The sequence below is a fragment of the Callospermophilus lateralis genome, chromosome 9, assembly GCF_048772815.1.
Source record: "Callospermophilus lateralis isolate mCalLat2 chromosome 9, mCalLat2.hap1, whole genome shotgun sequence".
Classification (NCBI taxonomy): domain Eukaryota; kingdom Metazoa; phylum Chordata; class Mammalia; order Rodentia; family Sciuridae; genus Callospermophilus; species Callospermophilus lateralis.
In genome coordinates, this window is record NC_135313.1 from 44224699 (window position 1) to 44240858 (window position 16160).

The window sequence follows — 16160 nt, forward strand, 5'->3', positions numbered from 1 at the left end:
ATGCTAGTTGGTGCTGGGGTTGTGGGTCAGTGGTAGAGCACTTGCCTAGCATGTATGAGGCACTGGGTTCCATCCTAAGCACCACATAAAAAAAACCCAAATAAACAAAATAAAGATACTGTGTTCACCTACACCTAAAAATATTTTAAAAAGAATCCTCCATGTTGCTGATAGAGGAAATTTTTTTAAAAAAAATGATAATAATTCCTTACTTGTCTAATCTCATTTTATCACCTCTCTTTTCTCAATATTTCTATTATGCTTAATGCATTCTGCATATATGTATATGCTCTGGCTCATATTCATTTGTTTTATGCAAATTTATTTTCTCAGCATTTACTTTTGTTCCTTGAAGGCGAAGGGCATGCTTTTTATTTCCTTTGTTTCATCCTCTCCCTCCACTACTTGGCCTTGTCCTGGGTCGGGGGTCTGATCATTACTCAATAGCTGACTACCCTGTAGTGTGTGGGGCATCCATTCTGATTCTTTCTTTGTGTTCAATTATAAAGAACATACTGAGGGTCACTAAGATCTTGACAGGCCTGAGGTTTTCATAAAAGTTTACAGATATTGGTCTTCAAAGGCACGTGCAACTGGTTCTGCCATATTTCCTGAAAAGCTGGTCCAGGGTTGATAACACTACCATCTACTTTTATGCAGCTCTTTGCAATTTGGAACTTAGTTAATAATATATTACTCATTTTAGTGTCACCAAATCCTGAGCACTCTTCAGGGCAAAGCCCTTTTTTCAAACAAGAAAATTGGAGTGCACAGAGATAAAGGACTATGTGTACGTTTACAAAATTGGTGAGTGGCAGATCTGGTGTTTGAACTGAGCTTTTCTGCATCTAAAGCCAGCGTTCTTCCCATTCCTCTGCAAGAGCTCAGTAGATTATTTTTCTACACAATAAAACTGTCTGGGAAAGAGGAACCTGCAGATGTGGCCCTTAAGAGAAATGGAAAGAACTTAATTTGAATTATGATGTATTTCAAATTCATTTGCCTAAAATAGTTTTTTTTTTTTTTCCACCTGATTTTACCTGGACTTCAGTATAATACTCCCCTTCCAGAGTATGGGATAAGAAACACAATCTGAGAAGGAGACAAGAATCCTTTCTATGTAGTCAAAAGAAAGGGTTAAAATGTGACTCTTTAAAGGTTTAAGGTGGAGAAGAGAGACCTGAATTACCCAAATGCCAAAAATTAGGCATTTCCTCTCTATGTCCTTTTTCAGCCTATAGTGGAAAAAATAAGGGGTGTGAGTCTGGAGAAAGGGTTTAGGGAGGGGAGAATAGGATTCTTTTCCTCTAACAGGCTTTCTTTAAAAATAAAAGGAAAGAGAAATAAAAGTTTTGTGTCTGTTATTTCGCTCCATCTGTGTTTAAAGCATACATGAAATTGGGACAGTTTCAGGCACCAAGAGGCGTGTTCTGATTCGGTTGTTTACCATCAATCAGACGGTTGCTTGGCAGACACTGGATGGTTATGAGCCTGAACAAGCTGAAAGGGGGCAGGAAAAGAAGTGGAGGCAGCATTCTTCCTATTTAAAGCTGCATCGCTTGAAAAAAGTTTTCACAGACTGTGCTGGAGCTGGTGCTGAAAAAGGGGGATTGCTGAGGCTGCCCTGGTGCTGGTGCTGAGAGAAGAGCCCACAGCTGCCTTCATGGTGCTACAATAACCCCAGAATCTACTTTTCACTCCCAGGAGGATCCACATGTCTAATATTTAGATATGATGGCAAACTGGGTGGAAGCAAGATCTCTCCTCATTCTTACTGTTTTATTAGGGCAATTTGTCTCAATAAAAGCCCAGCAAGGAGGCCCGGATGGTGAGTTTGCCTTTTGCTTTGCTTGCGGTGTTTATTGCTGGGTTTGGGAACAGAGGTGGTATGTTAAGCCTCAGGAAGAGGCTGAAGAGGAGGCTCAGTTTGAAGTTTGAGAAGGGGGCTGAAGGATTTGCACCTGGGAAAGGGGATGTTTGTGTATCGGGAGCGCCTCTACCTGCCCTTGGAGGGGACACTGCTAACTACTTCGAGGGGGAAAAGCCCAGAATCGGTTCCTTAGCTTGAGTGTGGGAGTGGGAAGTTTAAAAGACTCTTCTTCAATCGGAGCGCGAAGGGCACTGGAGTTTGCAGAGAGGTCTGTTCTGTGGGCTGGAGCTTTCGGAGCGGGGAAAAGTCTCAGCAGAAGCTGGGTAGGGTGGAGTCTTTCTTGTACGGAACTTCGGCTGCTTCATAAAATTCTTTGTTTAGAAAAACCCCTGCGGGAACTCCGATAGCTCTGATATTTCTTTGTCTTTGGCTCCCCATTCTTTTCTCTTTACAGAAACTTAACTTCTTTTTCCCAGTTCTGTTTGTGATCTTACAGTTATTTCTGCACACTGAAAGGGAGCCTCCTTTATTTCTCCAAGACAGAGGCTGATAGAAGCCAGATTTCTTAAACAGTGGTATTTTCCCACCCCACTGACTTGATTATCAGGACAGTGGTGGTTGCCGGTTGGAGGGCGGGAGGCAGGAAATCAGCATGCCTTACATATAGCTTATTTGGCATGGAGTACTTTTATGGGCATTTTCCCCCCGCAGACACAAGCTTTTGCTTTGTTTTGCTTTTCGTTTTTTCTTTTAAAGACAAATCTTGCTTGCCTGGTTACTGAATTTTCCCCCTTATATGATTTGCATATGTTCCGGTTGGGATATATGGTTAAGCAAAACTGCATGGCTAAAGGAGAAGATGAGAATATTTTTAAATTGGTTCCATTGATTGTTAAATCCTGACTCTTGAGGGTGGAAGTTTCAAATACATGCAGTATACTCTTCTAATAGGCTCTTACAGAGTTTCATGACCATGAACATCAAACTCGAGCTTTTAAAACAGCACATGCATTATCCTTTCTTGTTACTGTCTTTCATAATCTCCATATTATTTGTATATATGTGTGTGTGTATACATGTATGTGTGTGTGTGTGTTATATTCTTTTTTACTCGTCTCCCCCTGTGTACTTTTGCTCTAAAGATGTTTGTAAAAAGTAGCAGAGACCCTAAGTTCTAAAAACTTTTAAAGAGTGAAAATAAAAATCTGAAGATTCAACAATCTGTCAGGAGTCCCATAGAGGGGGCACTTTTCTAAAATCTTGGAATTTTTTATGTTGCTTTTTTATGATTCAAAAAAATGAGGCAACTTATAAAAAAGTAAAAACGCTTGAGTTTCTTTGTAAAGGCATGAAAAACGTGTTGTTTGCAGGGATAGGGGAGGTAATTGAACAGAAAGTAGAAGTTAGGATAAAGGAGAACAAACATAGAAAAATTAATAGAAATAGAAAATCTGATTGTGAAATCCCTCACCAAAGTGACCAACTTTAATTTTAAACTTTCAGTACAACTTTCTTCCTTAATTTATCTTAAAATTAATCACATTTGTAAGGCATAGAAATAATTGAGAATGTGAATAAATAAATGTTTCAAAAGGCATATAGGAGAGGCCATATGTTAAAACCAAACAAACAAAAGAAAAAAAAAACTTTCTAAATAATTGTAATTACTCTGTAGGTGTTTCTGAAAAATAGGGAGAACTTATTTTGCCTTACTACTGATTTACATAGGTGTTAAGAATGTGATGCTTGGTGCAGTGAGTGAAGTCCCCACTCGGAACCAACCCCTCTGCCCCACATAATCAAATAGCACAGAAACTGGAATTCCAAACATCAAATTTTATAGAGAACAAATGTCTCTATTTTATTAATCAACCTGCGTTAATACATGTGATAAAAATTCAATAGCAAAAAGAGTACTTATGGTCTTAATTAAAGATAATACAGAAAAATGTTCAGAATACAGTATGTTCCAAGCTATTTACATATTGTATGTACTTACCATGAATATTTTGATGTCTATTGATATCCAATGGATACTTGCTATACTTTATTTTCCCTCTCTAGGCATGTTACAAGATTAGTAAAATTGTCAGAATTTAGAAACTCTATGTGATTTTTTGAATTTGAAGAAGAGAAAATAAGATAAATAAATAAAATAAATGTCTAAGTTCTGCATGTTAAAAAGTATGTTTTTTTTTAAATTTTTTGGTATAACTAAGCCATAGTATTAACTTTGTATACAAATATGTTTCCTTGGAAATGTAGAGAACTGTCATTGTATGTAAGTGCATGTTTATGAGCTTTTATTTTTATGACTTAAAGGTATATTTTACTGGGGTTATTTTCTAGAAATGTAAAACATAAACACAGTGTCTGCCTGATGGAAATACATATGAATAACATCAAAGTAAATAAAAAAAATTTGAGCATTTTAGGCCCAAATGGTACTACTTTTCCATAAAATTTAAGAGCTGATTTGATTTTTGTTTAATTCATAAAAACTGAGAAGAAAAAGTTTAGGAGTTGGGCTAACTTCAGTTGTAACTATTAAATAGCAAAAATAAATGGGTCAAGATGACCAAGTCAACTTTTCAAGTGTGTGTGTGTGTGGTGGGGGGAGGTTTTGGAAGGTTCCACACTTGTTTTTTTGTAAGAGCAAATACCAGAGTGTTTATAGGAAAATAAAAGTCTAACATCTAGGGAGCTATATACATTCTTATTATTAGAAGTAGGCACACTTAATCTTAGAAAATAATCTTAGATCATTGCATTCAACATTGGGTGAGCTATGGAGAGAAGGAATGGTGCAGAGATATAATTTTATTTCCAATATTGTAAACTTCAGTGCTTCCAGGGGCCAGGCAGGTAATATAAACAAGTGAAGCAAGTGAGTATTTGTACATTAATAGGGGATGATAGAGCTTGTAAAGAACTGAAGATGCATGTCCATTTTAAGCATTCAAAATTAATATTTTCAGAAAGTATTGCATAAGCCAAATAAAATACATCTGAGTGCCAAATTCGGCTCATGGATCATAAATTCCCAACACCCAAACTGCAACCCTGCACTGGTCTTCTATCCCCAAGTCAATTTCTGATTACGAAGAGGGGCTCACAGACCTTTCTATATTATGATCTCTTGCATTTTATGGTGTTATAACTGTCATTTATCCCACTATGAAGAAGCAGAGACTTAAAACTCATTAGTACTTGTATGATATCATTTCAAAGGAGGTATAATATATGAATACATAGTTTAACATACTTGTTTACTCATAAATTATTTAAAACTCATTAGTCTTGAAATAGATATTGTAGATCATGTGGGACATGCAGACTTGTATAATGGTTGTTTTAAGTCCAGCTGTATTTATCAGAATGTAGTATGTATGTATGTATATATGAGTTTTTTTTCCTTATGTAAAAGAAGCTTTTAAATAATTAGTAAAATGCTGGTATATTCCACAAAATCTTCAGGAACTCAAATTTTTCTCTTTCTCATCTTCAGTCCCTAGGGTATAGTCTTTGATTTTATTCCTCTAGATGGCTGCTGGAGCTCCAGCCATTACATGTACTTTCCAGGCATGTGAAAAGAGGAATAGGAGAGAGGAGCTAAAAGCTGTGACCCCATCCTTTTAAAAAATTGAGACTTTTAAGTCTTTTAAAACTTATAATTGGCCAGAATTTAACCTATGGTCACACAAAATTTTAAGGTAGTCTAGGAAATAAAGCCTTCTAGCTGGGCAGAACTGGCAATGTATGCCACTAAATAGAATTTTGCTATGTAGGATATGAGGAAGAATATTTATTAGGAGGCAACTCTAGTTCTGGCCATGAGCATATGTGTTGCCCACTTTAATTGGAAAGGATCTTGTAGTTTGAATGAACAGAATATCCTTGAGTGGCCAGAGCACTCTGGTTATTAGTTATTATTGAGCAGACTACAGAACCAGAGTCACTGGCACTTAAATAATAGGCTGCATTTGTTTCTGCTTCCTACTTCTCTTCAGGTAAATTTAGATGTATTTAGAACTTTCATCCAAATGAAAGTGAAGCTGTATTCTGAAGAGTATACATATGTAGACTGGTAGACCGATAGATTTAGTGGAATTTTTTATATTGAACAGTGCAGTGTATGCTTTAACCATGATTCAGGTTGGTTGGTAAGCAATCCACAGATCAGTGTTGAGTTGACTGCAGGACTGGGGATCTTGTTACCTATATAGGTTCTGTCTAAATATCCTGATTTAGTAGGTACATATGTGGGCTAAGAATCTTTATATTTTCAAAGCTCTACAGAGAGCTCTGCCTCACACTGGGAACCACTATATTAAATCTCTGACTAACCTTCTTTTGCTCTAGATGTAGTCCCCTTGGCTTCTATGTTCCAAAGCTACACTCTGAGATTTTGGTGATGTCTCACTTACTAGTCATTCCCTTTACTCAGAAGGGTGACTGAAGTGTGTAGGTAAACCATTGCAAATTCACCATGATTTCTGGAGAAACAGCCAAGACCCAAAGGCCCCTCAAGGTGGGTTAGGTCTACCATTCTACTCTGCAAAGGAGGTACATTAGCAAATGTCTTTCCAGGCGAATGTATACTTTTTGCCTTTGACCTTCCCTGTCTCTTCCTGCTCTTCACACCTTCAGCACTGTCACCATAGGCCTGACATTTATGGTGCTGATCATTCTAGACATGCACACAATGCAGGATGGGTTGTGTGTGTGTGTGTGTGTGTGTGTGTGTGTGTGTATGCAAAAACAGGTGGAAGATTTGGTTTGAGAAGCTGGGACTTACAAGTTTGGAATCATGTATCTGTGGTCAGAGAATGAAATCTCTTTTAAGCATTCAGCCTGGCCCAGGTTGAAGGATAATTCATGTGTCATCACTGGCCTTGTGTGGCCTTTGTAAGATGTTGGAACAGGGACTACCAACTTATGGAGCTAATTTTTTTTTTTTTTTCTCTAAATTGAAAAGTTTAGGCTTACATTTGAGAGAGCTAGTAATGGTAGGGGAAAATATTAGAATTGTGAATAATTAATGTAAGATATACATTTGGGTAAGTTGCACAAGGTTATACAAAACAAGTCTGTCTTAGAGTTAATGACATGATTAATTCTTTGGCATAATATTCTATATGGTCTATATCCCTGAAATTGGAAACTTCCTCAAAGATGTGACATGAGACATTCTCAATTTACTAATAAATGTGAGGTATTTGATTTTTTTTAACTATAAAATTTACAGCTTGAAAAAGTTTTCTGGGCTCAAAAGGAATTGTTAAGAAGATACTGACAAGTTAGTTTTCCTTTATGTTTCTTTCTATGTAAATTTCATGCACTCATCTAAATTTCATGTTAGATGGATGAATGGTCATATTCTATATTTACAAGGCAATCTATTCTTGGTATTTGTATGGGGCGGGGACAGTCAATTCAGTGGGAATTTTTGCTTTAAAGGTATGACCCATATTGGCAGCCTTAGGTTTTTAATTTTATTTTATTGTTACATTCACAACTAAACCTTCAAAAGAAATCAAGATGGTTCCATCTTATGTTGAATGAATTGTCTAAGGAATAGTGTGTCAGGGAAATTCCAGTAAAACATTGTTTCCCTTATCCATGTCTTGCCTTCTACAGAGAAAGCAGTAATATTAGCAACATTAATAAATTAATTATTAACATTAATAAATGAATAGAACTTGGTCCCCATAACATTCTGATATAATATTAAACTAAAAAAATATTTATCTTTCTTTTAAAGTTTAGGTTTGGAAAGGAGAAAGAGTCTCATTATTTTCTTTCTTTTTTTCCTTCTCTATTTGGGATGTCTATTTAATCAGATTTGTGAATTCAGCTTTTTTTTTTTTTTTTTTTTTAATTACCGGGAATTGAACCCAGAGGTGCTTAACCACTCAGTCACATCCCCAGCCCTATTTTTTTTTAATTTTTATTTTGTTTATTTATTTTTATGTGGTGCTGAGGATCGAACTTAGTGCCTCACATGTGTGAGGCAAGTTCTCTGCCACTGAGCCACAACTCCAGCCCCCCCAGCCCTATTTTATATTTTATTTAGAGACAGGGTCTCATTGAGTTGCTTAGTGCTTCACGTTTTCTGAGGATGGCTTTGAATTTGCAATCCTCCTGCCTCAGCCTCGGGAGCCACTGGGATTACCCGCATGAATTCAGTTTTAAGGTAACAATAAACTACATTGTTGGTGGAAACTCGACTTTCAACATAGGACCACAGCCTTGTAGTATTATACGTAGTTTCACGGGTACAGAAAGCCTTGTCCAAACCTCACAGAAGAAAACACCTGGGTCCTGGTCATTGTTCTCTTTAGCAGCTGGGCAATCTGCAGAGTCCTTTAGCTTCACTGGGCCTTCAAATTCTCGCGTTGAAAAAAAATTTTTTCGGTACCAGGGATTGACTCCAGGGGCACTAAATCATGGAGCCAAATCCCCAGCCCTTTTGTTTTGTAGTTTGAGACAGGGTCTTGCTAAATTGACTCAATAGTTAAGTTGCTGAGGCTGGCTTTGCACTTGTGATCCTCCTGCCTCAGCCTCCTGAGTCTCTGGGATGATAGGCCTGTGCCACTGCACCTGGCTGACATTGAAATTAAGGAAATAGTACTCACTTGTGTCAATCTGATGGGACTTTTATGAGGATCACTTGGGAAATTTACCCAAAGGTAATTTGAGAGACACAGAAAGTTTTAGGGCAATCTATTTCAATCATCATAGATTTATAAAATTTTCACCAACTCTTTGAACTGTTCTGAAGCGCCTTCTGGATTTGTTCTCCAGTGTTTTGTTTGTGCTCATCTCATTGGGGAACTTGCTGCCCCAATTGTGCTCTCATTTCTATAAATTGAAATACTCTCTTTCCTTCGTCTGCCCCCATTTCATCTGCAAACAAGTGCTGCTCTCTGCCAGGGCCCATGTCTAGCTCTCACTTATCTTTTTCCTTAGTCCGCCTGCTTTAAAGGACCGTTATCGCCATCTGCCCCTGCTTCCCATGGCCCCACTCTGACTCTTGTACTCTGACTCTGGACCCTCCATTGCACTTAAGCTGGTCTGGTAGGACGAGGGTGAGCATTGTGCTCTTCCAGTGGCTGCTTTCTCCTTATCTCATCAGGCCTTTCTCCTTTATTTGGCAGCATTGACTGGTCCAGCTTTCTTGAAATCCTGTATGCCGGAGATTCTTCCCCCACCTCTCTGACCCTTCCCTCTTAGCTTCATCCATGGGTTCCTTGCCCTCTTTCCTCCCTTAGCACTTTGCTATTCATATGTTTGTAGGTTTGTTGGTTCTCTCTGGATGGGCTCTTCCTAAGCTCTTCAGGAATCTCACACACTGTCAGTCTTGCTTCACAGCTAAATGCAGATAAATATCAAATCTCTCCAGTTCTGATCTTTGGCGTGAACTTCACAAGAATGTATTAAATAATCCAGAACCACTTCAAGTTTAATGTATCCAAAACTCCATTATTAATCTTCTCTGTAAGGCTGGGTCATTTTTCTTATGTAGATCTATATCAGTAATGGCAACATCATCCAATCTGGACATTCAATCAGTAAAATTCTAAGCAGTCCCTAAGCTCTACAATTTTACATGATAAACATTTCTGAAACACCTCTACTTCATCTCTTCTACAGTGTGGTTCAGGCCATCTTCATCAATCGCTGGATTACCACAGTAGCATAGGAATTGACCTCCTTGCCTCTTATGTGACCCCTTCCCATCTGCACATTCCATCTGCTGCTAGTGTGATATATAACTAAAGTCTGACCTTCCCTAAACCCTTCTCTGGCTCCTGAAACTTTACCAAACAATAATGTTCAAGCATCTTAGCATGGCATAAATGACTGTCCTTGATGTGGCCCATTTCTAGAATTTTAGTTACATTGGTTGTTATTCTTTGCCTCCAAGTACAGAATTTTTATAGTGCTCACCTTCCGACACATACACACACACACACACACACACACACTTTTGCTTTTTTAAAAATCTCTGTGCAGATCCCACTCAGAACTAGTTTTGATCTAATTGTTCCTCCTTTACCATATTCTAAACCATATTCTGTTGAGAATGCTTTCTTTCCATGAATTCATTTTACATGTTCCTGCCAGATTTGTCTTTCTAAGACCTATTTTTCTCATGTCAATCCCCAGTTTAATAATTTAATCAGACTTTTCTATTGCATCATACTTAGAACACCATGTTGACACGAAATCCTTGTGTGTATACTGTTTGTTAAACCTAGAATGCCAGAATCATCCAGCTGACTTTCAAGGCTATTTGTGATCATCTTCCCTCTAACCAAATAACCATTATTATAGCTATTATTGTTACTTAGCACTGTTAATGGTTACACACTGTGTAGTATCCTTTCTCAGACCAGAGCTATTTTTTTTTACTGTTCCCACATCTAATTTTTGCAATTGGGTACTCCCATCCTTCTAATTTCAGCTTCTTTCTGCCTATTGGCATTTTCCTTCAGGTGGTATTTCAAATCTTCTATTCCCTAATAAATTAGAGGGTTCTAGTCTACAGTAAATGCCCCCTTTCCTTTCAGTGTGTGTACTCAAAAGGTTTAATGTGTGCTGATGTTAACAGACGCTATGTTTCTTGGGAGATAAGGCCAATTCCATAAATTCATTTTGTTTAGCTATTTTCTGCATAGATGCCAACTGACGATTATTTGTGAAAATCTGAGAAAAATTTTCTCCACAATTCCTATCATTCAAGTATGAGTGAACAGAATTCAGTTTCAGGTTTTGCAAAGTATATTTGCATATTCTTGGACATTTTTCTTGACTTCACCATGTCTTGATTTCTTCGTCCATAAAACTGGATTAATAATATTTACCTCAAATGTTATTATGGAGATAGTTTTGTGTATAAACCACCTTCATGTTAGTGTGGCTCCCAACAAAAGAATGGGCTTAGTCAAGGTATTTCATATTATTACATTACTATTTAATAATAATAACAAACATAACAAATGCTTGTTGAGTTGATTAGGAGAACCAACATGTTAGATAATATAGAAGTAAAGCAATAACTTTTGTTCTCAAAGAGATTAAAGTCTAGTGCAGAACTCAAATTCAAATTTTATCTACTATTTATTTTGAAAGTATATCAATACTTTATGTGTTAATGATTCTCTTAAATTTTCTTAATTTTTTTGCTATTTGGATAGAAGGGATATATTGTATTGTCTTCTTATGTTGGTTTACTACTGAAAAGAAAAAAAGAAAGTAAAAGCAAAGCCCTCTTCCTCCTGGACACTTCTAATGTCTCTGTGCTTTGAAGCATCACAGTCTCTCCTATGTCACACCCCACATGCCTTTAGTTCCTTGTAACTGTTCTCAAAGTGTGTGCAAGCCAAGCATGACCCACTCCATGTCCCAGTGCTACCTCATACCTGTCTACCAACTCTGCTTCAGAGTTTATTTTATGAAAATATGATAGTCATAAAAGTCTTTATTAAAAATTTGAGGCTTATTTTCCACTCTGCCTTGCTTTGGGCTGCATGTGAAATGAGAGGAATTGCTTCACTGCACAGGGATTTACAAGGCAGCTCCCAGGACTATTTGGATACAGTAGTGGGGGTGACCATCTTTTCCCAGGCTCTGCAGCATTTTCCAAAGGCTGTTAATTTATTTCACTCCCTCTACTCCCAAGAGATTCTTGTGAATTGACTCCAGAAAGCAGAAAATGGTGTAGCATATAGCCACATGATTTATACACTTTACTTACTTTGGAGCACTTTGCTTTCTTTATAGATTTTGCAACTTAAAAAACAATGATGGGTTTAACATGGGAGGAGAGATGCAGAGATAATTTTACCAGGTACTTATAACCCTGACATTTTAAATTAAATCTTTGATATTCAATATGGTCATTGTGTGGTCATCATCCTTACATTTTCTCATTATGGAATTCTGAATTTATGGACAGTTTCCATAGCAAATTAAACTTATTTATAGAGATTTAGTATTTTCATTTATCTCAAGAACTATTATCCGCTATTTTTTTTTCTGAGAAGAAAGAACATATCAGATTCATTTATGCTAATTTGAAAGTATTTTTTAAGCTTTTTCTTTTTCAATCTTTCTAGAGCTTTATATTGAAGAAACGACAAGTTACAGTTTAATTCAGAGCATCAAGTTTCTTGTGCTATTATTAAATCATCTTTCTCATGTTAGGACTAAATTTTTAGCTAGAATTTCTGGTAGGGTGGATTGGTGGAAGTGAGGCTAAGCATCTACCATGGAAAGATAAACTGCACAGAAGTTTTCTCAGTCTTTGGTTGTAAACACAGAACTTCTGATATTTCAGCAAAGAAGACTTCTGCTTGCTTTGAGAGGACAGAAGGGCACTAAACATTCCAAGGCAAGTGAGAGATTCTGATGTAAGAATTTTCATTTACATGAGACCAATTGAAACAATTAGTTTTAGAATGCTAAATCAATAAATATACTTCAAGGGCCCTGTGGGTGCTTGGGTTTGAGTATCTGGAGGATGACAAACTAAAATTGCACATTTTATAATATCATAGTATATTCAATATATAAATAGTATGTTTTATAAACTTGCTCACTTGAGCTGTTTCGTGCTGATGACCAGTTCTAGGGAAGTAATCTAGAAATAGATAGCTTATTTTAATTAATTAATTAATTATTTTAGATAAATATACTCTCAACCTCTTTTCTGTTGGAGGGAAAGGCATTCAGGATGCTGAGGTCATCTTTCCCTTTCTAGGGTCACACACTGCGGCAGCTCCATCTGGATGTCACTTTCTCAAATTTTGCCTTAGATTACAGACTTCTCCTTAACCTTCTGTGAAAACATACTTCTTGGGTATCCACTTCTTTCCTACTCCATAGGGAACTAAGGCACTCCACATGCCCTCTGTAGTTATTACTCCAGTGCACAATTTTAATAACATTACTTCCTTGAAACGTGAGCTCTAATTATATGGTAATTTGTCTTTTAGGATGTTTTCCTCAATATTCTCTGGCATCAGCATCAGCTGACCTGGTTCTGGGTAGAAACTCCAGTATCCCAGAGGTGCTCTGCTCACCTTTAAGAGGATTCTGTGGTCATCGATGCTGAGCACTTATCCCTGGAGGGTTCCACAATAGAAACATTATAATTCCCTTCAATTCTATTCTAATATTAACTGAAAGCTGCCTAATATATTCAAAATTAAAATTTGCTTACCATTCCCACTATTTGTGAAAAGGACTTTTGAGTTTCTTCAGGATAAAAACCTAAATTGCCACATCATATATGTCCAAAGTCACCTATCATGGCCAACTGAACTTTAAGGAGTTGTTCCCAAGTGACAAATTCCCTGGAACCATTTCAGAATCGATACTTCCATTCCATCTCTTTCCTTCTCTCCCTGTCTGCAAGCTCAATGCCTTCCCTTTTCTGCTTAGGTAACTTAAAAAAATTTAAATCTGTATGTTCTTTCTAAGGGCTTTTTACAGCAAGTTTCAAGTTATACTTGAGTAAAACCTCATGCCTCTGTGGCAATCAGCAGGATGTAGAGGATAGGAAAGAGGGCATGAAAAGCATTAAGTGGCAGTAGGCAGACAATTCCAGCTGACAGTTGGCTCCCATAGCATCTGTGAGGCTTCCTGCTAATTCCTTATGACCATACCTTTATGATGTCTTGTTAGATTTTTCAGAGAATTTCAAGGAATTTGGTATCTCTCAATTTTTACCCTTTGACTTCTACTTTTTAAATTCAACATATCTGAAAGATAATGAATTCAGATTAAATAAAAGATGCCAAAATGATACATCTTTATTCTTTTGGGCCAATGGCAAAGATACTATCAATTAGGTCTACAGACAGTGGGAGTAGGATGTTGACTCAGCAGTGAGATTTCTTTTGACCCTGGGGAATTCCTTGAGTTCCCAACCAGTGCCATTTCAATTTCTTTTGACCCTGGGAAATTCCTTGAGTTCCCAACCATTACCATTTCAAAAAGCATTTACTTTTTTTTTTTTTTTTTAAATAATTTGCAATTCCTTCATTTAGAACTCCCTTTCCATCTACTTTCTAAAAGCAGTTAACAAAGCCAGTGTCTTTGGAGTCTCACAGTTGCCTCCTGGAGTTTGTTCTTTGCTAAATTTGTGACCTTGAGCAAGTTATTAATCTTCTTTGAGATACAGTTTCTTCTTCTTCATATTGAAAAATTTAACAATTTAACATGCTTGATACTTTAAATGCTTCCTACTTTATGGGCACCAGGAAATGTTGACGTTGTTAGTACTTTAAGGATGGGTTCCCTGATTGAGCCATTACTGATAGTTTCTTCCATAATCGAAATAATTTCTATAAGACCAGTTACTAGGCTTAATAGGAGGAAGGTTAGGGGTGCAGTGAATCCCAGGTACCTGAGGCAAAAGCAGGGGGGGAGTATGTGCAAGGGGTATAACTAAGGAAATTTGAAATGGTAATAATGAATTTTTGTTAATCTCCTGTTTTTTCCTTTGGGATAAGCTTGTGCTAAACTCTTGATTATTCACAAAGCAAGTCAGGAAAAGCAAACCTGCAAAATCCCTGAAAGTTACACTTTGATATTGGGATGCATTTCACAAACTTGACATTATGTATACTCATTTAATTTAATTATTTTTTCTGATATAAAGATTTTTTCATCAATTGTTTGCACTTTGGCTCAGTTGTTTAAAAAAGGTGGAGCTATGCCCAATATATAAAACCTCTGTTTACTTTTCTGAGCTTTTTAAGGATGTGATGCTAGACTTATTTGACCCTGCAGGCAATGCTTTGTGAGGGATGGCATGCACCTTCCCTGAGAGGCCAGTGAGGAGTAGGCAGCTATGTGAGTTCACTTGGCCTCACTAACTCAATCTGGCAAGAGACTCCAGTAGCATAAACCTGAGTCAGATGACTGGAATGAAGTCCTGACTCTTCCCTTATAAACTGCTTATGAGTACTATAGCCTTAATTCTCTCACTTATAATTCTTTATAATTTTGTATCTTATAAGTTCAAATAGTTTTATTTGTCAGGTGTAAATTCCTGCATAAGAACACTGTTATTATTTTAGCATTCACTGCTAGGATGAATACTTAGCTAGATGCAAAATAAATTTGTTCTTTGAAGTAAATAGTCATATGAATAATTCAAAAGAACACAAGATTCTTCATAGAAGTTAAGGAAAGTAAAGCTGTTCATTTTTTAAAAGTTTAAAACCTTGAATTGAATAAAGTAAAATGGCCTTTTTATATAACAACCTAGAACACCTCCCAAAGTCCCCAAACAGGATTTAATAGGAAAAAAAAAAAAATAAGAATAGAGGCTTTGACTTGAGGATAAACAAAGCAGATGGACACAGTCTTTCTATGAGCAAAAATGTAGCTTCCTGGCGGAAGGCTGAATCCACTATTGTTATTACTTTTCCCTAATTCATCTCTCCTCAGGAAGCCAGTCTCAAAATCCAAGTCCAGCGCTGAGGGCCTGTTTGTGGCATTGTATCTCTTTTCCTTGGGTCAGAAGGTGACTTGGAGCAAGAAGTTTAAACTGGTGACAAATGTCCCCAGCAATCTGAGCCAGGTGTTTAGACAAAGGGCCCATCTTCTCTCAGGCCTGTCTACTTTCTGGTATATTTTAAGACTCTTTACTTGGGCAGAGAGAAACATGCAGTTAAAGAGATGAGGGCTTCAAGTAAATATACTGTTACTTTCTTACATGAATGAATTGTTGAAATAATTTTAATGAAAAGCTTCTAAATTAAAACTGGACCAGAACACAGGAAATCTGCATTCTAATTGCAGCTCTGTCATGGACTAACTTGGTGATTTGGGGGAAGTGACTTAAATTCTCTGGGCCTCAGTTTCTTCCTTTGTAAAACTTGGGATATATTAGCCAGGGCCACTTTCCAAGTCTATGACTATGGAACATTTACATAAATTTACATAGGTCAGATTTGTGTTATAAAAAAAAAAAGAAGTATGTCACATTAGATTGGGTAGAGAGAAGAGATGGGAGGGGAGGGGAGGAGAAGGACATAGGAAGGACAGTAGAATAAAATAGACATTGCTGTATGTATATATGTATATATATGACTGTATGACCAATGTGATTCTGTAACTTGTACACTCAGAAAAATGAGAAATTATACCCTATCTGATTCAAATGTATGATATGTCAAGATCATTGAACTGTCATGTGTAACTAATTAAAATACTATGGAGAATCTCAAGTACATTGTATAATAGTTGGAGGAATCATTCATCATATCTG

General features: G+C 36.9%; 1 protein-coding gene across 1 annotated transcript in view; it reads left to right on the top strand.

The window, feature by feature from the left end:
* Window positions 1-1590: 1590 nt before the first annotated feature.
* Window positions 1591-16160, top strand: part of Col5a2 (collagen type V alpha 2 chain) — a 134533-nt gene continuing 119963 nt past the window's right edge. Inside the window, exon 1 of the mRNA XM_076865572.2 lies at window positions 1591-1828. Coding sequence (XP_076721687.1) covers window positions 1732-1828 — 97 coding nt within the window. The 5' untranslated portion in view covers window positions 1591-1731. The remainder of the gene's footprint in view (window positions 1829-16160) is intronic.